Source organism: Scardinius erythrophthalmus (genome assembly GCF_964197995.2).
Source record: "Scardinius erythrophthalmus genome assembly, chromosome: 9".
NCBI lineage: Eukaryota > Metazoa > Chordata > Actinopteri > Cypriniformes > Leuciscidae > Scardinius > Scardinius erythrophthalmus.
The window spans coordinates 24,173,477-24,197,310 of NC_138229.1; the positions used below are offsets into that span (position 1 = coordinate 24,173,477).

Genomic DNA, 23,834 nt, shown 5'->3' on the forward strand with positions numbered 1-23,834 from the left:
AAACTCTAAACTAATATAGATTTACTGTAGAGAATATTGTGAAAATGATCTTTTCAGACAAAGACAGAACATTTCACATAAGATATGCACCTTTTCTAAGCATAACTTTTGGGCAGTTGCACCTTTGGGCAACTTCAGCTGTTCTTTCCTATAGCCTGAAATCGCATATGCTGTCTTGAGTAGGTTCTACATTTGATGAAGAACTACATGACTGTTACAAAAGTATGCATGTGTATATGAATATTATCATGAATGTGTGTAGTATTAATGCAGTCTGAATGTATTACATGCGCCACTTGTAATGTGAGCTATAGAGTGAGTTGCATCAGTTCCCTGTTGAATGTTAAAGTGTCCATTGGATGTGATCTTCACAATCATGGCAGAAGTAGTAGGAAATCTGGATACTTTTTTGCCTACTGTTTTATGAATGCCGTGAACTCAGACATCCTACTAATTTAACATACTGCTTGTCACCTATTATAAAGTAGGGAGGTGTCATATGCATATTGAGACACAGGGTTGGTGTCTGAGGCAAATTCTTGGCTCAGAGCAAAAACGTATATTTAAGTAATCCATATTTTAAGAAAATAAGTATTATTGACAAAAAATATATACATCCAAAGTTATTGTGTTGAGTCAAAGTTCCATAGGAAATTAATACAGGGCAATTTGACCCCCTTTATGCATTCTAGAGGTAGTAATATAAAAAATAAATAAAAAATTGCCTATCAAGAAATATGAAAAGTACATCGATGAGGGTATTGGAATATCAAATAAATAATTGTTTTCATTGATATTTTTTTTTAAATCACACCATTCCAAGTCAATTTGACCCACTTTATGCATTCCAGGGTTAACAACGAACAGCTGTTTCCAAATTTATATGTGTTACTATATATTTTTATTTCATCTTTCATCTTTTTATTTTTTCATGAGGTTACTTTTGCCCTTTACTTTCGACTTCTCACTGTATTAGCAAATATGCACATTTCGAAAGCTATCAATTTGTCTTTGTGTCTGTATTTTTACATTTTAGTAAAATCTTAAAGTTGTCTTCAGTAGTCTTAAGCAAAACAGACTTAAAGTTGTCCCCAGGTTTAACATTTTCAATAAATGCTTATGCAACATTATTTTAATGACAATCAATTTAAAGAAGTGAACTATTGGAACTAAGGAAAAGTCAGGCTCTTTTTAAACACTGTTTAAGAGACAATCTGTTACTATGTTTGTGTGTAGTAAACTGATAATTGAAAAACATCATGTCAACCCTGTTATCCTTCTGAGGGCATAACTACATCCCAACATGACTCATAATGCAATTTATAAAGATTCCAACATATAAATTTGTCTAATAAAATATTTATAATTGTATGAAACCTTTTGGGCACCACTTTATATAAAGTGTCTTTACTATGTACTAACATTTAAATGAATAATTTGTTACAATGCACTTATTGTGTACATACATGTTTTACATTGTAAATACCTGCATGTAATTACAGCTGCAATTAATTTTTTGTAATTACATCTATATTTACCCTGTTGACCCACCTCAATAGCAGCAAATGTGTTTTGGAATTCAACATGAACACAATAAGTACATTTATTGTACCAACTATTTTTTTTTAATGCAAGTACATAGTAGTTAAAGACACCTAATATAAAGCGGGACCAACTTTTGTAATTTAAAGATCACCATGTGATGAAAAGGCGTCAGTTGCACAGCATGACTCTTATACCATCACTGATTTATCAATAAGCATAGGACAGAGAATAAGCCACACTTAATATTTCTTAGTGTGAAGTACAGCAAATGACGGAGCTATCGGTGGATGGGGAACAGTCAGCAGCCAAAACGTACTAACCAAGACAGTAACTAACGAGCTCACCATATAAAAATGTGTAGGGGAAAAAAACATTCCTACCCCCCATGTCTAATATTCATCTTTACACATAGTTAATCTCAAACAGGTTATTTATCTGCGATCTAGCCAAAAGTAATAATCCATCTTTTGACACTGCCGCTGTACCTCAGCCACATGCAGTGGAGTTGAATGGCAGTTATCCAGACGCACTCCCACAAAGTGCTTGGCCGTGATCTCGGTGTATTTCTGCATGTGGGCCCACAGGTAGGGGCAGTCCTCGGGCCCGTTGCCATACCGCAGTTTAACACTGTCACCCCAGCAGATCAGCTCCCTCCTGATGTAGACATTGGACCCTGACCAGAATGAGGAGAAGAAGAAAAAGCAACTTTGATTCACCTCACTGCCAAAAAGGTTTGGCAAGTGTTGTCAATGATTAGGATTTAAAAATGTGTTGATATCGCCACCTTGTGTTTAAAGTCAGAGTGACATCACTGCCATCTTACAAATCCACTGTGACAGAATTCATTTTTACAATACACTTTTAAACTTTTTTTAAAACTTTGTTGGGGGGAAATCTGTGTATTTCTGAGGAGTGGATTTAAATATGGTTAAAGGCGTTAAACTTCAGAACTGAGACTATTAAAGTCTTAATGGTAGATGAAAACTTTTTTTTTTAATTTAGCCAACAATAAACTTAATTACACTACTGTTTAAAAGTTTGGGGTCAGTAAGATTTTTTTTAAATGTTTTTTTAAAAAAGGTCTCTTATGCTCACCAAGGCTCCATTTATTTGATCAAAAATAAAAGTAAACTTTGTAAATATATATTATGTATAATAAATGTAAATTTAAGGAATGTAATTTATTCCTGTGATGGCAAAGCTGAATTTTCAGCATCATTACTCTAGTCTTCAGTGTCACATGATTCTTCAGAAATCATTCTAATATGCTGATTTGCAGCTCAAGAAACATTTTTATTATTATCAATGTTGAAAACAGTTGTGCTGCCTAATATTTCTGAGGAAAATGTGATACTTTTTTTTGTGTTCAATGATGAATAGCTTTTTTTTTGAAAAAAAGAAAAAAAGAGCTTTTTTTTTTTTTGTCCTTGCTGAATAAAATAATTAATTTATTTAACTTAATTTTTAAATCTTACTGACCCCAAACTTTTTAACGGTAATGTATTTTCAAAGCTCTTTCAAAATTGCCATTTCAATGAAGAAAAAACTAATAAATCAACATGCAACTTTATTTCATGTAAGTTTCTTTACGGTCTGTATATAAACTACTATATTTACATAATTAAAGAAAACATGTAACAAAATTCTGTTAGTCAAGGGAGTCTGCTAAACCTGGCTCTGCGAAGTTCCTCAGAGGATCGTCCCCCATGACCCAGCCATTGTGGGCCAGGAAGTGACATGACTTTTCTGGTTGATTCACCAGTTCCAGATCTTCCTCCAAAGTTGCCTCCTCGAATGGGAAAGTGAAATATCTGCATACAGACAAAAGTTTTCAGAAGCACCATAATTACATATTGTATTGTATTCAGGGACATCACTAGAGGGCCGAAAGTTGGTGATGATTCCAACCGACAGAGACCCACAACAACAACCCGCACCAGGGCTCCGGATACCTTAACTACGGCCCTTATTGTATACATTCATTTTATTAAACAAAGGAACATGATGCTAAAACTTCAGCAGAGGCTGATTGAAGGAACTGTGCTACCTGGTAACCAGAGGATGCTTCTTGGTGACGGGGCCCAACTTGGGTCCATGGTCAGCAAGTCTTTCATAGCTCACGGTTCCATCAATGCAGTTAGTAGCCTGAGAGTAAAGAAATGATATTACTGCACTGGACTATATTGAAATTAGAGGTAATGCTACAGAGAGACACTCACCTGCTCCTGATGGTGCTTAATTTCATGAAACTGTTCACCATTTATTTCCTCTAGTCTCCTTCTCAGCCAGTTACAGCAATCTTCAATGGCACCAGGACTGCTCCTACAACAACATAAATGTATAATTCATCTGAAGAATACCAAATACAGCATAATAAACAGTGTACAGCAGGGGTGCAAAACTCAGTTCCTGGAGGGCTACAGCCCTGAAGAGTTTAGCTTTAACCCTAAATAAACGCACCTGATCCAGCTCATCAAGTCCTTCAGGCTTATTTGAAAACTACAGGTGTGTGTGTTGGAGCAACTCTGCAGGGCTGTGGACCCCCAGGAACTGAGGTTTGCACCCCTGGTCTACACTTAAACATGCTCAAATGTGCATCTGCATACTAACCCATGGGGCACAAAGGTTTCTAGAGCGGAGTTCATGTCCACTGTGTTTCCAAAGCGCCTGTACTGAGGGTCCTGAATGATCTTCAGCTGTTGTTTGCCATCAGTCTTGATCCTATCAGGTTTGGCTCCTGTACAGACAATTTAGAACAAACCACTAAGTAAATTTGTTCACTCAAAAATGAAAATTCTGTCATCATTTACATGCCATTCCAAACCCAAGAAACTGGTCAATGTTTATATGTGAATAAAAGCCTAAGTTAAATCTGTTCATTATATAACACGATCATGTCTCTTCAGAAGACTTGGATTAAAACCACTCGATTCATATTAATTTATTTTACTATTTCTTTATGAAAGTTTTGAAGCATCAGAGTTTTGGGTGAATAGACTTTCAATGGAGGGACAGAAATATCTCCGGTTTCACTTAAAATGAAAATATTTTCATTTGTGTTCCGAAGATGAAGGAAAGTATTATGGGTTTGGAATGACATGAGGGTGAGTAATTGATGACATATTTGGGTGAACTAATCCTATAAAGTCATCATGAAATCAAATGGAATATTGAAGTATTTACTACAAATGATTTATCTGTGCACATCATAATTTTTTTAATTCATGTGCCCTAATAATAATCTTTAATCAAAATATCTTCCTCCCCCTCTTGCAGAGACATTTCTTCTCTTCTCTAATGACATGTTTACTGGCACGAGGGACAACCTGTCGCTCACATGAGATCAACCAATAGAAAATCACAACCATCCAACATTTTTCCTTGTCCAACAAGCCGTTTCACTCGCATATCCATCACAAAAGACTATCGCAACTTCCATTTTATGCCGACTTTAACATTTTCATTTCTCTTAACCTAAGTGTCTGAGAACCAACCAGGAACTCACCGCTTTGTAGTAAAGCTCTGAACTGCTCCACCGCCGGTTCCACTTTGACTTGGAAGAACTCCCACAGTTTAATCTTGGGAAACACATCCTGCCAGAGAACTCCACGAATGGCCTAGTGAAAACACATTACAGTTAGTTTTGAAGGAAATAAGAGCACCTTACACTTCAAAATGAATTCCATTCTATGGCTTTCACAGAAAGCGATTCACTCACATGGAGGTGCGGGTGATCCGTGATTAGGGCAGGGAGACCCCTGTCTTCGTATTTGCCATCAGCTATAGCACAGGTGACGTGCCACAGGGCCCTGTCCAGAACCCAGGCCGGCTTCAGATGAGGAGAGTTCACCAGGTTATAACCACACTCAGGATGTTTCTCAATCCATTTGCTGTTAGCAGCTGAGAAAGGCAGACGGTTAAAAGACACAGCGGTTATCGTGACATTGTAATGCAAAATAAATTAAAAAAGGACATAGAATAGGAAGCGGGCATCACGTAAGTCACTGAATTGGTGATTCTACTTTTGCTGAAACAACCCCCCCCACCCCCCCAAATGAAAAAAGATATGGACTTTTTTGGATTTAAATGACAACAACTTTTAAGAATAAGTTGTTGGTTCTAAAGAGACAGTATTTACAATAAATGTATAGATTACAAGCAATTTACAATGAGGTCCAAAGGTTTGAGATTTCTTATGAAAATGTGCCTATTTTGCATTTTTTTATTTTAATGCAACAATAGTAATTCCATTAGTGACCTCAAAATAATAATAATGAACATTTATTACTTTATTTAATTATTTATTCATTATTTACAATACCGTTCAAAGGTTTGAGGTCGGTAAGACATTTATAATGTTACAAAATATTTCTTTCAAATAATCAAAAATCATGAAATAATGTCTTGCGGTTTCCACAAAAATATCAAGTAGTAACAATTTTTTGTTATAAACTGTATATTAATTGTTAGAAAAATAAGGAATGTTTCTTGAGCAGCAAATCATCATATTAGAATCATTTCTGAAGGACCATGTGACACTGAAAACTGGAGTAATGATGCTGAAAATTCAGCTTTACCATCACAGGAATAAATAAGTTTCAAATATATTAATAGAAAACAACTATTTCAAATTGTAATAATATTTCACAATATTACAGTTTTTACTATTTTTTTTATCAAATAAATGTTTGTATATTTATATGTATATTTGACTTTGATTCCCAGATTCATAATGTGGCCTCCCACTGTTTGGACCCCACTGTATATATGTAACCTGCACAAATACACACATATGCTATGCCGTACTAGACTTCACCTTGTTTAAATGTTTGGCATTTGTACACAGCTTCAGATAAGGTATCACACACCCCCTGACCTTTAGCTGTGCTGAGTTCTGGTAGCAAGAAATGAACTATGAACTTTGCTTTCTATGAAGCCTGACTACTCTAACACATGCATGCACAGCAAGACAAGATTAAGGAAAAAGAAACATGATTTTATAGTGACATGCTTAGAGATGTCAAACAGAGATGGAAGAAGCTCTGTAACAAGACCACGCAAAACAAGTAAACAATTCAAATTCCACTGCAGTTACTCATCTGTAAACACATTAGCCTTCTCTAAACCTTCACAGTCAGTCAGCTTGTCTGAAAGAAAGTTTTAAAGTGCTTCTCTTTAGTATTCTGCTCATGTATTGGGTCCATACAACAGCTTAACTAACCGCACTATATCAGACAGGCTAAATGTTTCACCGATAGGTCCTGTCCTCTGCAAATAAACTATTTTTAGAATTGAAGTCAATGCAAAGGCTTTTAGAGGGGGCTTACTGGAGATTACAGTCATTCGCTTTGGAACTGTGGCCTTTTCCATTGGAATAAGAGAACCCACTATATCTGGACCCTGCAAATGGATAATTGACATGCAATACTTTTGAGAAGTCCAGTGGGTGTGATATGTTATACTTAATCTAAAATTATTTAACAACCTTTTGACAATTCTTTTATAATGGTTATGCATGTAGCTTTTCTGAGTTATTAGGATATTTTAAAAGTTAAAAAGTACCAAAAATGCATAAAGCATTGTTGAAAATTAAAAAATGGAAAAACGCGCACCCGTATGATTGTAAACCACATCCGTGATGCAAAGCATATTCCACTCATTCTTCATTTTCTCCACCAGGTTGCCAACATCTGTCCAGGTGTAAGCTTGTCCAGGAGGGGAGAAGTCTGGGTTAAGCTCCAGCTGATCGGCCAGAGAGTAACAGGAGCGAGACTCACCCAGCGTCTGCAGTGGTGTGAAGTGAATCATATTATATCCTAAAAAATAGAAATGAAATATGTTACCATATAATTTCGCTTAACACTAAGAATTTGAATAATTGTAATGTGACGATCGGGTGTGGTTCGGGTGCAGATATCTAAATCAGAGAAAATCACTGTTTGGATGGGTGGCGGGTGGATGGTTTATTTTTAACAGTAGATTCGGGTGATGTTAGAGCTGACCCAAGCATCTCTAATGGTCATTATTCTGAAATAAAGAACTCAAAAATGTTCACTTTGGTAAAACTAACTTGGCCTAACTAACTTTGACTAACTTAACCTCATTAAATCTATTTGTTCAGTTTCTGCATAGTTATTGGTTATTGATTTGTTCATGTAATCAAATTGACCGCAGATAAGAGAAGTTCAAATGGAGTTAAAGTTGTAAGTGTTAAAAGTGTAACTAATATAGCACCTGCTGTCTTCTTACCTGCCTCTTTGGAGACTCTAAGCCTGTCCAGCCATTCATCCAGGGGGCCGAGGCATTTGGACAGGTATGTCTGGATACTGATGCAGTCTAGGGGCAAGATGTGGTTGTCCACCCCTACCCGGAGCACTGGGTCAACCACAATATATCCACCACCAGACCTCTCCTTATCTCTGAAGAGTAAAAAATTAAATGAATAAGGACCTGTTGTACAGTTTTTAACAATATTTAAATGCAGAACTGACAGTATAATCTAAAAAAAACTTTTAGATAATGCAAACTAATTCACCCATGGCCAAAATAATACTGGTATGAGCCTGAAATCTTGAGGTCAAGGTTGCAGAACTTGTCCGAATCATCCTGTCTTCCAGTAGGGTTAATCCAGTCTAAGGCGTGAAACTTGTGGCGCTCAAAGCGCTCCCCTTCTGCAGGGTAGTTGGTGTAAACGTGCACGTGCTTCCCCTGAAGAGTGGGACCCAGGCGAAACTGGAGTTCAAACCCTGAGCAGAAACACAACATAAGCTTCATGACACAGATCTTGCCGTTTTTTGAGTTACAATAAATAAATAATAAAAGGAATTGATACAAATACTGGTGGAACTTGGCACAAATTGTTCATGACCTATGTATTTATTCACAAGCTTTCTTTTTTTCAAATATATTTCAATGTCTTGTGGTACCATAGTAACAGTATCAGATGGCAATATGATGGTACTTTGTATTGATTCCTTATTATGCCATGATATTTACATGGTACTTCAAAGTTCCTTGGTTTTACCATCAGTAGACTCTAAAATAAGCATTGTATTATCATGATACAATCCCAAAAAGTTATCATCAGAAAAAAAAACATATTATACCATATTATGTACTTATGAAGGATCTATAGGGATCATAATATTATTAATAATAATATAATATAATTATTATCATTGATATTAATTATATCATTATTATTATTAATAATATAAATGCAAATAAAATAATCTCATCTCATAGCTTTAGCATATGCAAATTGGATAAAAACTAGACACTAACTATATTCATCTATTTTGAAATTATGTATTAACAGTATCTGAGGAAAATTATGCATATAAATTTGAACAAATACATTGATACAAATGGCAACCTCTTCATTAGAGTATCCATGGGATTGTTCTGAACAAGATTTGTTTTCTGGATTCATTATATAATGAACAGATTACATTTCTCAAATTTATTATAGCCAGTGCCAATCTCCTCTGCTATATTTACTCTTTATTAGTGCATGAATGAATAGGTACTTAATAAAGAACACCACCGTCTATAAATAAGCACAAACGTTCCGCACGTAACACAGACTACTGGCCAATATCACACTACAATGAATACACTAGTACTTCTGTTGTGCCTCAGGACAATGCAAAGAGTTAAACATGAGCTGAAACTTGCCTTGGTCCAGACGGAACAGGGTCCTGTCTAGTTTCTCCATGTCATTGAGGACCATCACTCTTGTTTGTTTTGGTGTCATGATTGCCCTCCTTATTTTAGAACGTCCTTAATACAACGATGAACAGGAATTCAACGGGACCCCATTCACTGAGAAGTGAACCAAAAAATATGTCATACACACACACACACACACACACACACACACACACACACACACACACACACACTGAATTACAATAGATGACGACTTCATTCAACTTAACAGAAACTTGTAGCTTCTGAAAAAAAAAAAAAAAAAACACAGAATTGCAACAGTTTCCTTTAAAATTATTACAACATTTTACCATGACAATGTAAGAGCCACATAACATGATGAGTGAGCATTGCAACAACCAAAACAGAGAGCTCTGCCGGAATACGGAATATACCTCAATATTGTCAAGGTTTGTATCCGTGCGTTAGTATCTACGCTCTATGCACCATCACCACCTCTGATATTAACCGTGTCCGATATTCGTGAACGAATCGTTCATATGAATCGGATATGTTCAATAGGTTGAACCGGTTCACTGGATAGAACATGTCCGATTCGTAATGTGCCTACACTTGGAGTGACGTGACCCGAGGATCTGACTAAAGGGCGAAAAGTAGCCTAAGTTTGCCGAGACGAATTGCAGAAATGATTAGCTACACCCAAGAGATGTGAATTCATTTTAGTTTTGTCTAATGTAAATGCAAATTATATTTATCTTACAAAAGACTTGTTTTATGAGCCGACTAAAATTTAATAACACATGAAAATACAATTGTTAAAATTATTTTAATCATACAGAATAACCAACATTATGTTTACGTATTTACTAGATTATTTTCTCACTAGACTACACCGAGATGCAAAAAGAATCAATGAATCGTTTTGTAAAGCGGTTCTCTGAAACAAATTGTTCGAAAGAACCGACTGGCGGAAATGTATCGGACTTCCCATCAGTCCAGTAAACATGATATACTATTTAAAAGGCACGGCCAAAAAAGTATCCTCTATCTCATACTGGTCGAGGTTAAGAATTTAGCAGATAAAGGCCAAGTCTATTTTAAATGAGTAATCGGGGCAATGTCAATGCCAAGCCATATTACAACATGCATAAATGTCCTATTCTGATGCACGACAGTCTAAAATCTAAACTTATATAAACATTTAGATCAGTTTTGCACGACAATACAGTGTTATAGAGTAGGGTTAAAAGACACACCAGTGTTTTTTTCCTGTTTTCGGCTTAAGGACGTTCCAGTCGCTGGTGAAGGAGGCGTGTGCACGTCTCTGCTTCCCTCTACCGTAAATACACTAATAAAAGACACATTGCCATTTGCATTAAATGTTTTCAGACACAGTGTGTATGCTTATGCACATTATTAGATAGATTTTTTTTTTTTTTTACTAGTCACGTATTGGCATTAAATTCATAGGTAGCCTACGAGTAAATAAATAATGAATAAACAAATAAATAAACATATGAAAAGTGAAAACATAGGCCTACAACCTGCTGGGAGTTGTTTCAGGTTTTGTCTCCATCGTGTGGTGGCAGGCCTACAAACTCTTAAAATGCGACATGTCCCGCCCATTCATGTTCAAACCATAAAACTATTATCTGCCAACATTACCTGGTCCTGAGCAGACAGGTTGCTGACAAGGTAAGAGCAGTGCTTTCTTTTGAAAATCTTCAATAACTTTTTTATTAAAATCTTTATTTACACACATACTACATTTTGTCATTGTTAAACTGAGTAGTTTGGAGAAGTCATGGAAAATTAAACTAATTGGGCAGCAAATTATAATGGCTTTTTCATGACAGAAAGTGAGTTGAGAACATTTTTTCATATTGGAAAAAAAACACATTTTATATAACTTTTAATAATAATTAATTATAATGGATGGTAACTGACATACAAATATAAATTCACCCCAGCGAAAATCAATTTCCACAGAAATCACAAATATGTAATGTAATGTAATATAATGTAATGTAATATGAATCATAAGGAGCAAGGTATAAACTACAGTATGATATAATGACTAATGGCCATGTTTTACTCCTCTCAGGATCTATCCACAGACTAGGATCACTTTGCCTCTGCTGGAAATGTGGAATCTGCAAACGTCTCTGGCAATCCTTGGGACTTTGTGTTTGACAGCTGTAAGTGGATACAAAAATGGAAAGGTGGAGAAATCTTGCGAGAGCATGATGCCGGAACATCATAGCCAACCCAACACTACTGCCAGTCCATACACACTGACTGTGAATGCCAGTAAATTCAGCCCAGGGATGGACATCAGAGGTGAGGGGGGAAAACACATTAAACAACGATGATCATTTTGACCAATTTAGATGTTTTGAGTAAAGTTGAACAATCATGTTGATTCCTTTTGCCAGTTGCCTTTATTTACTGACACTTCCACTGTCTATAGTCACTCTCTCTGGAAGTGAGCACTTTGAAGGCTTTCTAATTCAAGCCCGAGATGCCACAAACCCCGATGGATCAGCTGTTGGCTCATTCGCATTGGTAGATCCCAAGATTTCCCAGCGTTTGACATGCAACAGCATAGAGGTACTTTATTGGAGGCCATGGTTTTCACGAAAATATTAATCAGCACAAATGTTTTCCACATTGATAATAATAAGAAATGTTTCTTGAGCACCAAATCAAAACTGGCATAATGGCTGCTGAAAATTCAGTTTTTTCAAAAACATTTTGAAACTTTTACCTGGTACTGCATTTAAAAATATCACATGAGCAAAAGTTCTATTATACTAAATATCATTTGGTTGGTTGATTACAGCCCTGCTGTTGTATAAATCACTTACAGTGAATTATTTTGTATTACAAAGTATGTTGAAATGTGTCTCAAAATCTGCTTTTAATGTTAAAGAGTTGCCGTACAATGAAAGTATGGTGTCTTTCAAAGGGCTCTGCCGTTAGTCACACCAGTAATGCCAAACAGACCGAACTTCAGGTGATCTGGAAAGCCCCGTCGAATGCTCCTCCCACTGTACAGTTTCTGTGAGTGTGTTTCTGATCTGAAATGTTGAAAATACTAATAAACAGGTCACTCACTGTACTGGCTCTTTTCAAACCAATATTTGTGGTATATTCAAATTTAATGTTTTTTTTTTTTTTTTTTTTTTGACATCAAGTGCCACAGTTCTTGCCCACTACAAGACATTCTGGCTCAAACTTCCTGGTCCGGTCATATCTCAGGGTGACGTTACTCCCGCTCCACCTCAATCTACCACCGTCATGTCTACAATCTCTGCAAGCACCTCTATACTACCTGAGCCAGTACGTGCCAAAATGCTAAAGATAATCTGCTCTTATAAGCTGCTTTACAAAAACCCCCTGCATGATGCCACTTCTCTTACAGTTCACTCCAGAGGGATGTGGCAGGTGGAAGTCTTGTCTCATTGACCCTGTCGGCTGTAACCCTTCTATAGACACAAACTGCTTCTTCCTTTCTTTTTCTACTTTGGGTCAAAACGTTTCGTTTGAGCTCAGCGGCCCTGCACAGGGATACGTCTCCTTTGCCCTGTCCAAGGATGAATGGATGGTGAGCATGATCAAATGCATTTCAAATTGTTGTCCTAAAATTGCATTCAGTGCATTATAATGAACTGACTTAATATTATATTCATGTGACCCTGAAGATCTTATTGTTTTTCTAGGGAGATGATGATACGTACTTGTGCGTAAATGACGGGGGTCGTGTAAGCGTTGAGTCTGCACACACAACAGGAAGGACATATCCAGAGGAGGCATCCCAGGTGAGAGAGTACTAGGATTGTAATGCTGCTTTTAGTTTTCAGTATGTTACAACATAAATTTAAAACCATAAAAACACTATAGTCCAAAAAGATGACATTGTGTGCTCTAAACTTTATGCAGTGTCAGTCATAAATGTAATCAGCAGGCTTTTCCCTTCCTCTGCAGTCTGTGCTGACTGATGTAGGCTGGAGAGTTTCCGATGGGGTTATTCAGTGCAAGTTCTCTAGATCCATCTACACCCCTCAGGATCCGGTCCAATTCAGTCTTAACAACAGTTACTACCTGTTCGTAGCACACGGCACTGCGGAAAACGGTGAGCTTTTTTAACTGCATCATTGACATAGATTTTTGTTATTGCCAAATAAAGCTATAAAAATCATTTTCACTCATTGAAATAAAGCTAATATATATATATATATATATATTAGGACTGTCAAAAGATTAATCGCGATTAATCGCATCCAAAATAAGAGTTTGTGTTTAAATAATATATGTGTGTGTACTGTGTATAATTAAATTTGTATATATAAATGCACACACATGCTTGTATATATTTAAGAAAAATGTGTAATTTATATATAAAAAAATTATATTTATATATAATATAAATTATATATAAATATATACAGTATATGTATGCAAATATTTCTTAAACATATACATGCATGTGTGTGCATTTATATATACAAAATAATTATACAGAGTACACACACATATATTATGTAAACACAAACTTTTATTTTGGATGCGATTAATCGCGATTAATCTTTTGACAGCCCTAATATATATATGTATATATATTAGATGAAACACTTAAACTTAAAAATCAAAAATTGGAACCACTGCCTTGGCAACGGTTAAAGTTGAAGTACCAAAATGACTAAAAGTTAAACTGAAAAAAATCTAAATAGAAATCTAAAAAAACTTATAAAATCACAAAAGCACATCACAAAAGCACTAAACTTAAATAAAAATAAAAATTAAAGAATTAAAAAACTAAAATGGAAATGAAAGTTGAAAATATAAAACAATAATATAACACTGATGATATATAACAGAATAGATAAGCTACTGTAGTTTGAATTTTTGTCTTATGTGTGTTGTCTCTTTTTTAACTGCTACATTTACAGCATGATGAAATAGCAGGAATTGTCTTTCCGGTCATCACGTCCTTCAGGGCTGTATTTCTCCTTTTGGCAAATGATCATGCATCTCATCAGATACAGTGTCACATATAACTTTGTTTTTATGGCCTCCCCACTGCGTGTTACTCCACAGATCCGGATTTCTGACCTCACTGGTTAACAAGTGTCTGTGAACGCCTGAGCAATCAGCACTCATTTCCTTTCATTTATTTTATGGCAGGGTCATCGGGTGCACAGGGAATAAAATAGTTACAGCTGGTTTGTTAAAGTCTGAATTAATCTTTACAACGAAACGAGCACACGTGCATTTCTTAAAACATTTTGACCAGGTGATTTTCTACGAATTACACAGCAATTATCTCACATTTTAGATAATTTTTATTGTATAATAAATCACCATTTTTATTGATAGAAATGGTGTGAGATTATGCTTTATCCAAGTTATCTCATCAGGTTTATTGTTGTTTTGTTGTGCTGCAGGTATGATCCATAGACACACGTGGCAGCCACTGATATCGTCCCACCATCAGATCATAACCGGCCCTCCTGAGATACTGACAGGTTCTCGATCTCCACTGCTCATGAAATGTCATGGTAAGTGTTTTGCGGCAATTAAGTTTATTGCAGGATACTGAGACTTCCATGAATGGTTAAATATATGGTCAGGAAAAGGAAATGTTGCAAGTGCTATTATCATCATTGTGCCATTGAAAAGTGTATTGTAACTGCTGTGGAATAAAAGCATGGCAATTTGGTAATTAGATAAACTACTACATGTGATTGGTGTAAATTGCAAAATGCTGTCATTTGCAAGTTTACAAATATAATTCCAAATGTAAATGCAGGAGCTCTAATGCTGATTGCCTGGATGCTAGCAGGAAGCACTGGAACATTAATCGCTGGCTATTTTAAACCTGATTGGCCAGAACGAACATTGTTTGGGCAAAAAATATGGTTCCAGGTATGAATTATGTTTTTATACAGGACATTTATTTGTCTATTGCAAAAAAAAAAAAAAATCTATGAAACAATCTATTGGTTGCTGCTTATTACTTATTCATGCTTTAATACTTTTCAGTTTTCTGCACATTTCACTTGTAATCAGCTTTTCATAACTGCATATATTTGTCATTTTCTCTGTTTACAGGTGCATCGCATGTTGATGTCCCTTACAGTTTTGCTCACAGCTGTGGGCTTCATTTTTCCTTTTATCTACCGAGGAAAATGGAGCACAGTGAGTAAAGCCTGTGCTCTCTGCCTAGACAATGTTCTGCAATAAAATGCAATGCATATTTTAAACAGACAATATTCAATGTATTAAATGCCACTGTTACGCTCTTTGCCCTATTTCATTTAAATAGTGTCTTATAATTATGGTGTGGTGTTATATGTTGTATTGTCTATAATATGTGTTTAGCTGTACAGTAGTATTTATGAATATTTTTAATTAACTTTTATTTTTGTTTTCAGATTTTATTTCGATTTTAGTTTAAGAGTAACACTTTACAATAAGGTTTCACTTGTTTGGATTAGTTAACTACAGTAGTTAACATTAACTAACAATGAACAATACCTTTACAGCATTTATTAATTGAATATAGTAATTTATTAATACATTTTAAGTTCAAAAGTTGTATCTTTTAACATTAGTTAGTACACTGTGAAGTGTGAACTAACATGAATTTGAACTTTTTTATTAATGAACATTAACAAAGGTTAATATATGCTGTAAAATATTGTTCATTGTTAGTTCATGTGGTTAATGCATTAACTAAAGTTAACAAATGAGACTATTTCAAAACATTTTTTTTTTTGGGGAATTTTATTTAAATTTCTGAACATAGTTTTGGTTTTAGTTTACAATCCTATTACCAAATGTCTTTGCAGAGAGCAGGTGCTCATCCTTACCTAGGCTGCACAGTTATGATTCTCACTTTCTGTCAGCCTATAATGGCTGCATTCAGACCAGCTCCAGACTCCTCAAGGTAATAACTCATCAGTGAACTCATATTTACATCTTCTGCTTACTTATCTGAGTAGAATTACACCAGGATAATCCTTTCATTTTCCCAGGAGGTGGATATTCAATTGGTTGCACTGGGGTGTTGGAAATGCTGCTGAAATTATTGCCGGTGAATTCCGCTCTTTGGAATTTTGTTGTTTAGAAAATGTACCTCAAATAAATCCATTTCTATCTGTAATAATTCCGTTTTTATTTTTATTTTATTGTTGCAGTGATTTCCATATTTTTTGGAATAAAGCAACAGTCTCTTTTGCTACCTTACCCGTGGACCACAGGGGTTCTCTCTGCCTTTGTGGTTTGGACCATTGTGTTAAAGCTTGTGTTAAAACTTCATAAGCATAATGTTATTAGAAAAGGTTTGTATAAATCATTTTTACATTAAATTCCTCTGAAAGACTGTGCAAAAGCAAAAGTCTGATTTATTTGGAAGTACACAGTATCTGTTTCAGTCACGTTCCCTCTTCCTGAAGTTCAGACATACATTTGAAGATGATTCCAACTGAGAGTGAAATTAAGCAAAATATGTTTTCAAAGATATGTAACATTAGTCATTTTTCTTGTTTCAACAGGAAGTGTCAATGAAGATGAACTTCCAGTTTTCCCAGACTTTTCAGGGAATGTTAACTGGGTAAGTTTACTCAGACTTAAAGGTGGATATTTAAAAAAAAACGTAATAAATAATAAAAGAAATCAGTGTGTATTGCAATAGGCACAACAAAGACTTACAGTCAAATTATAAGGCTCAAAAACAACCTTACATAATGTTCATCTAAACGCCCTTCTTTCTGCTTCCACAGGATACTAAGTTTAGATTGGCTGTCCTTGCTGTTTTTGTGCTCGGAAACTCAGCTTTCTGTATCTCAATGCTCGGCTCCATAGGGAACGTATAACCAACATATGAATCACATGGCAGCTTTTCAGGACATAAACTGGGATGAAGGCCTACAATTATATATACAGCAGAACAAATCATTATCAGTTGTCATTTCATTTTATTGCAAGGTTTGAACAGTATTTTTGCATTGAAACCATCCTGCAAGGAAAAAGCATATCTATTAAGATGCCATTTCAAACATGAATATTATGAAGTGAAATTCACACATATTTTCAATTATTATTTTCACACAGGAATAAATGTTGACATTATAAGCAGGCAATCAAAGCATAAAATATTTAAAAGGCTCACAATGTAATAATGGTACAGAAGCCAGCTACTTATCTGTAACACCTCTGGAAGCTACATCCATAATATACTCTATAATAGACATTCCAAGAAGCGGTTACTCTCTTAAATTGCACTTTTAATCAGATTAAATCAATAATAAATGTATTTTTTATTTACTTCTGCTCTCCACTGTATGGCTAAAGTGACAAAATATCTTATAAACAAGAAACTAAATTGTAAAGACTCAAAATTAGTATTTTTTTTTAAACAATGTATGTTATGTGAAATCAGAATAATATATTTCTCAGTGTTTGGCGTTATTTTTGTACATAGTGCAATTTAGGAATGCATTACTGTATAAATTTTCCATCTGCAGTAATATAAAAGTGTACCCAGGATATAATTCAAAATGAAAATACTTTTCGCATCCAAACAATTAAAAAAGGTATTACGTCAGTTCTGAATATTTTTACTCACCTATTAAGTTCCAGGTTTGTACTAATGACTGTTTTACTGTTTGAATCTATTTCTACATGCGTATACTGTAACGGAAACTTGATTTGTGCGTCGGTGCTTCATTTAGGTGAATCATTCAGTCTTGTTGCTGATGATTGGCAAAGATACCTGCCTCCCACCTCTGGGCCAGGGCACTTTTTCGTCTGACTCGAGGGAAAGGAGCTTCAGGGAACTAAAGGAGAAAACTTCACCTGTAAAACTGCATGCAGTTTCCAGTTTCAAGGTGAAATGGGCACAGATCAATGAGATGTCAAAGATGTGTAACAGATGAAAAACAGTTGCTTTGCAATGGAATTCAGAACACTTATATATGATTCATGAGAGGACAAACAGAAAAATATGTACAGTTTCAAATCTGCAACTTTGAATCAGCATGCCTAAACTGAATGTACCTTGTGGTCGCAGGACAAAGCGAAGCGATCCATTTTGCGCACCTTTGATGGAGATGAGGGTGATGACTTGGATTTTGCTGGTACCTCTCCTGTAAAGTGTCCAAATAAAAGAACGACGTTTGCTTAACTACATCTTTGTGTAATAACATCATGAAGTAAATACTTTACTAGTTGCAAAATGTGCTACCTGGTCTCTCATAAGTGAAATTCTGCAGTTGGCTGGGGGACACGAGGACTGTGTCATATCTCTCCTTTACATATAGTTGTGCTCTCTGCCTCCTAAGCTCCTCTTCTCTTTGCTTCACCAACTTGATCTCCTGATCCACCAGAGACTGGGTGCTGTGAGAGCGCAGTTTGAAGAAGGGATTGTTCTGAAACGTGCTCTCTTGTGTCTCTTGACATGCGGTGCTCAGGCAGAATTCCGAGGCACTTCGAATTATGAGATTTGATGTCTCCAGGATTATCACGTTGTTCATGTCTGGCCATTCATGGAAACCGCTGGTCCCTGGAGAGAGCAGCCCACCATTCCCTCGATTCCGTGGACTTGTGGGGTACAAATCCGGCTCGAGTATAATGACATTGCTGGCGGTCATTTCATGGTATGTGGGATTTCTTCCAGAAGATGCAGTGACGGACAAAGTTGGAGTTCTTGCACTAGGGGACCTCTGAGACCTGCATCTGTCCTCCGGTGTGTCAAACATCCGTCCTTTCTCCCCAGGCTCTGATCTGCTGTGGTGAAGAACACTAGGCCTGGGTTGAACTAGTGTAGCGTCACCAGCAGACATCTTTGCCATTGCCCTCTCTCGTCTGAAATTCTCCTCTCGCTCGAGAGCTTCACGGATCTCCCGCTCCACTGGAGTCTCTGGCTCATCGTAAGGTGACCTGTAGCTTGTGTCGTCCAGACCAGAATCCTCTGAACAGGGGCTGAATTGAGTGTACTGGTTCTCCCCCAGACCAAGACTCTCAATGTCAGGGTCTCTTCTAGGGCGATCAATGTTGCGGACAGGTGTATACATTAAGCTGTGCCCACCCTGGCAAGATCCCTGCTTCATCACTGGCCGGTGCACCAGACCCTTGGTTTGCTCTTCCATCTTCTGCCATTGCTTGCGAGCCACCCTGAAATCCAGATGCTCTGTGCTGACATTCTCGCTCTTTATTTCCTGAACCACGCAGAAGTCATGCGGCAACTTCTTGTCGAGCTCTGAAGTTGAACAAGACAGGCGCTGCAGGTTGTGCTTTGAGGTTTTCCCAAGCTCATCTTCGTCCTCTGCAATCTTTGTTAAGCTGCAGTAATGGACAGAGGAGTCCAAAGAAATATCTTGCAGCTCACATTCGGTGGGACACTCTGGTTGTTCTAGAATCTCAGTTTCATTAAGGTTCAAAGTTAGGGCCTCATCTTCAGGTTCTGCATTGCTATCAATCACTTCAACTTCTTCCTGCCTTGCTTGGTCTTCCGGGTTTACCTCTGCTTCATCCATACCCAAGAGATCCCCGTTCTCTTCAATCTCCTCTTTGTTGACAGCTGGTGGAACTAAAGATCTCAATGGCTCCTCAGCATCACTGTCTGATGAAATGATGGCCATTTCCACAAGCAGACAGTCACTCAGGTCATCTCGATCCATATCTGGGCAAGTTTCAGTCTGGACTTCAGAAATCACCAGCTCGTTCATATGCTGCTCCAGCACAGATTCTTCTTCTGCCTCCACACTCTCTTCAGGTTCATTGTGCTCCTCCTCCTGGGCATCATCAGAATTGTTGATTTCCATTTCCTCTTCTGGTTGGTCATTCGTGTCTTCATTAGGGTCTTCATGAGAATCAGAGGTCAAAGATTCTCTACCATTCGGCTCTTCTTGTTTGTTGACCATAACGCTATCTTGAGATTCTTTGCTCCCATCAGATTCACCTGAACTATCACTTGCATTGGTTATGCCTTTGTCGTCTTGCCCATCGAGGTCTTCGTGGGGGCTGCTCTTTCTGGTATCCAGGCACTCTGAGAAATATGTGTCAAAACATTCATTTACCTCCTCCGTGAATTGGCATGTCTGGCCCTCTGTACACCCAGGATCCATTTTACAGTCTGTTAGATCAGCCATTTCTGAAAGCTGGCTGGTCTCCATGGTGACTGTTTCAGAGAGGTATTTCTGCTCTTCTTGTTGCTGATTTACAGAGGTGCTTTTGCCTTCATTTAGTTCACTTCCATATGACCTTCCCACACCAGCTGTGGCTCTCTAAGAAAGTTACATTGAAACAGATCTGTTTAGAATTAAAGGAACCAAGCTTAGAAAGACTCAAAACATGACAAACGCTAACATTTTTTTTCAGTCTTGGTCCTTGAAAAGTCTCAGATCCAATTAACATAGACAACCAGCCTTGTGCTGTTTTCTGCAGAATTGCACAGTGGCATCCATGCTGTGAGGAGTGGGTGGACCTCTTTGATATACCAAATATCCATGAGAAGTGGTTTCTAACAAAGCAGGCAATTACAAAGTGGGCTGAAAACCTACATTAAAGGATGTTTTAGTAGCCTCAAAGAAAATATGTGACTTCTGCTTTAATTTTAAGTATGTCATTTTAAATAAACTCGGGTTGGCCAATGAGTTAATTCAAGTTGTGATCACAAAACCTTCTAAGCTTAAATAAAGAGAATGCTAACACTACTGACAAAGTACACTACTTTCTTGAAAGTACTATAAATCCAAAAGCTAATTGGACGACTGCACTCAGTTACAATCTACAATAATTCATATTTCCTTAAAATGTATCACAAAATAGTTTATCATTCCCCTTTTTTGTGCTGGTTCAGTGCTCACACTCATGAAACAAACTGTGAGAGGAGCTTACATTATGTGGATGATCAAAATGCCATTTTATTTAATACTGTCATAGTCATAATTTATTTGCAAGATATGACTTCAGAGGGTCTGTTCTGTGTTTTTTTTCCCGAAAAGTAGTGGTTGCCTGGCAACATGCTCCATCTGAGGAGGCTGTCTTGTTTATTATACAGTAAGAGCCATGTATAAGCATCTCACTAGTCAGAGACAACCTTATCAAAGTGCCATGATGCAGTTGGTTTATTAGAGCTATCAGCCTGAGTTTATCCAGTAAGAGAGACAGAGAAACAAATATATTGCTCATATCGAGCGGATATGATGTTATTTTATGCATGCCTGCTGGTGCTGTGACCACCATTAACCCCTGTCTGTTTTGGAAAATAGATTTCTGATGTCTGAACATCGCATCCACTTTGCCAGAGGTGGAATTCTGCAGATAGCAAAATTATGTCATCAGTTATTAATTATCCAATAAGTGTGACTGTTGCATTAAAGGGAAATATCCCCCCACAATTAAGATGTGTTAGGGACTAACACCCTCTGTCACCATTTACTTTCATTGCATCTTGTTTCCATCCAATGAAAGTGAATGGTGACTGATCTCAATTTGTTTTCCACAGAACGTATATGGATTTGCTTTTTGTGGTGAAGGTGATTTATCCCTTTAAGTCAAACTTCTCTTTGGTAAATGGGTATATTCTAGCTACTCTATCACTGCAGTGTTGACACTACAAGCAGATATGGAATTTATACCGATCAGTCATAGAGATTAAGGATATAGACAGCATCATCGTAACTCTTTTTAAATACACTGGACACTCTTACAAGCACGACAGTACAAATGCAGCACACAGAATTCCTGCATCACTCGCTCGTTGTGCCTTGCGCATGCAGATGTTCACCAAAGCATACGGATGCAACAGATGCACAAAGCTTCAGTATTTTGATACCTACCAGCAGCTTTAAAAAGAGGAGCCAAACGGATATCATCTCCAATCTACCGCAATACGCACATGCCTGAATAATTTGCACTGATAACGCGAGTAACCAAATGGCGACGCGTCGCGAGTAATTCATATGGTTGAACTCGATGAGGGAAAATATAGCTCGCGACAAATTCCTGTTCAGACCTATCGATCCGTCAGCAATTGTCAAATGTGAAATAGAGCAGATAAAGATATTGACAGAAACGACAGCGACTGAATGCACGAGCCCCGCAGCTCTGGTTGCACTGAAACGGAGCCGCTCTGTCCCTCTGGCGCCCACACTTTCTCAACCAACTATTGAACGCTTGGTTGTGCCCACGCGATTTTTGAACATGCAGTCCATATTCTAAGCAAGGTCACTCTTGGACGCTTCTTTTATATATGGGTAGGATGGGGACCCATATATAAAAGAATATTCTTTTATATATCCCCCTCCCCCAACAAAAATGTGGATTTACTTTTAAACTGTAACATATTTAGATAACTTGAGCATGTGCATCAGTCAATGTTATTATTGGAAATAAATAGAAACATTTGCTTATTTAGTTGTTATATAGCACAAAAAGTAAAACCCCCTCCCCTACCTGGGGTAAGAAGCCCCGGGATACACTTTTGCAGAATGTATAAATAACTTTTTGTATAATTCTTATTAATATTTATTTATTGTTTTGTAAAGTGTCATTAATGTAAATACAAAATCAACTATTGTATTTAAAATGTTACTCTGACAATTTGGTTGATAATAATTGAATAACCATGACACAGCAGAATCCCAGTAAAGGGATAATCTGAAAGGTAAAATTATTCCATGACTTGAATATGTAATGATTATATTCTATTATGTTGCTTGTTTAGTTTGACCTAATTTCCCATGCTCCCGTTCCTTATTAGTTGTCATAGTTATTGATTTGATTTGTCACCTCTGTGCCATCTAGTTTCCTTTGTGTATTTAAGTCCTCAGTTTGAGTTAGTTCCCTGTCCGGTATTGTTTGTGTTCAAGTGTTTGCGTTTTTTGATTTACTCCTGGTTTGTTCCTGTGCAACCTGTGACATATACAGGCATTTTATATTTAATATTTTAATTGAAGATATGACATAATAGCAACACTATGAATGCATATTTAATGATTTCATTCAACTAACCTATAGGTTTTAAGCAAAGATGTCTGATATGTACATCTAATTTTTGGAAATACTAAATAAAAACACCATTAATTACAATAATTAGTCAATTTAAAAATAATAACACTAGTAACAACTTGGCACCAATTCTGGGGCAGGGGGATCATCATACCCCAAGGGTCTAATTTTATATTTTATACTCCGAAATAAAAACTATAACTTTTACTCATACAAATCTAAAAAACAATGATGTGTCCACTAATTTCTCATTAACAAATAGACAAAAAAAAAAACTTGGTTTCATAATAGTTTCCAGAGATGCAAATTTAGATCAGTTAACCTCAAAACTGTTTGGACTGACTAAGTCTCACAAATGTTGATATTCTATATTTATTATCTATAAAACTCATCCTCTCATCCTCCACTTAGACTCTAAGCCAAACCAATCCTCATGTATCATTATATTTTTCCAGGACTAACCCAGAATGCAGTAATACTCAACTGCCACATCTGTTCTATTGTAATAATGTCACGTGTGATGCAAACTCTATTCATTGTGTAATTCCACACTCTCTAACTTTATATCCAAATGTTTACGTCTTTTTGTAAAACACCAA

The 23,834-nt window shown here is 36.6% G+C and overlaps 3 protein-coding genes across 6 annotated transcripts in view; 1 reads left to right on the forward strand and 2 right to left on the reverse strand.

Annotated features, from left to right (window-relative positions):
• The window catches only part of agla (amylo-alpha-1, 6-glucosidase, 4-alpha-glucanotransferase a), a 27,563-nt gene extending 17,009 nt beyond the window's left edge, over positions 1–10,554 (reverse strand). The window contains exons 1-12 of one of the 3 annotated variants that reach the window (XM_081373988.1): positions 10,473–10,554; positions 9,223–9,369; positions 8,081–8,291; positions 7,795–7,964; positions 7,158–7,361; positions 5,264–5,445; positions 5,051–5,162; positions 4,156–4,282; positions 3,765–3,867; positions 3,593–3,690; positions 3,217–3,356; positions 2,031–2,218 (exon numbers count right to left, since the gene is read on the reverse strand). In XM_081373988.1, coding sequence (XP_081230114.1) covers positions 2,031–2,218; positions 3,217–3,356; positions 3,593–3,690; positions 3,765–3,867; positions 4,156–4,282; positions 5,051–5,162; positions 5,264–5,445; positions 7,158–7,361; positions 7,795–7,964; positions 8,081–8,291; positions 9,223–9,301 — 1,614 coding nt within the window. In that variant the 5' untranslated portion in view covers positions 9,302–9,369; positions 10,473–10,554. Of the gene's footprint in view, positions 1–2,030; positions 2,219–3,216; positions 3,357–3,592; positions 3,691–3,764; positions 3,868–4,155; positions 4,283–5,050; positions 5,163–5,263; positions 5,446–7,157; positions 7,362–7,794; positions 7,965–8,080; positions 8,292–9,222; positions 9,370–9,566; positions 9,769–10,472 lie in introns of those variants that run through there. The other 2 variants (XM_081373990.1, XM_081373989.1) reach the window with 2 other exon arrangements.
• frrs1a (ferric-chelate reductase 1a) lies at positions 9,591–17,826 on the forward strand. The gene is made up of 16 exons (XM_081373994.1): positions 9,591–9,665; positions 11,321–11,556; positions 11,687–11,826; positions 12,185–12,279; positions 12,414–12,558; positions 12,641–12,823; positions 12,939–13,037; positions 13,204–13,351; positions 14,664–14,777; positions 15,029–15,144; positions 15,331–15,417; positions 16,071–16,168; positions 16,257–16,315; positions 16,419–16,562; positions 16,776–16,834; positions 17,004–17,826. The coding sequence occupies exons 1-16, from the start codon at positions 9,592–9,594 to the stop codon at positions 17,094–17,096; spliced, it is 1,890 nt and encodes a 629-aa protein (XP_081230120.1). The 5' UTR covers position 9,591; the 3' UTR covers positions 17,097–17,826.
• LOC308695783 (uncharacterized protein) lies at positions 17,181–20,501 on the reverse strand. 2 transcript variants are annotated; one of them, XM_081373992.1, is made up of 3 exons: positions 18,467–20,501; positions 18,280–18,368; positions 17,181–18,086 (listed from the first exon to the last, which is right to left on the reverse strand). In XM_081373992.1, exons 1-3 carry the CDS (start codon positions 20,394–20,396, stop codon positions 18,075–18,077), a joined length of 2,031 nt encoding a protein of 676 aa, XP_081230118.1. In that variant the 5' UTR covers positions 20,397–20,501; the 3' UTR covers positions 17,181–18,074. The 2 variants fall into 2 exon arrangements, with proteins under 2 accessions (XP_081230118.1, XP_081230117.1); XM_081373991.1 differs by lacking the exon at positions 17,181–18,086 and having other exon boundaries at positions 18,237–18,368; positions 18,467–20,447.
• Between the last annotated feature and the right edge of the window lie 3,333 nt (positions 20,502–23,834).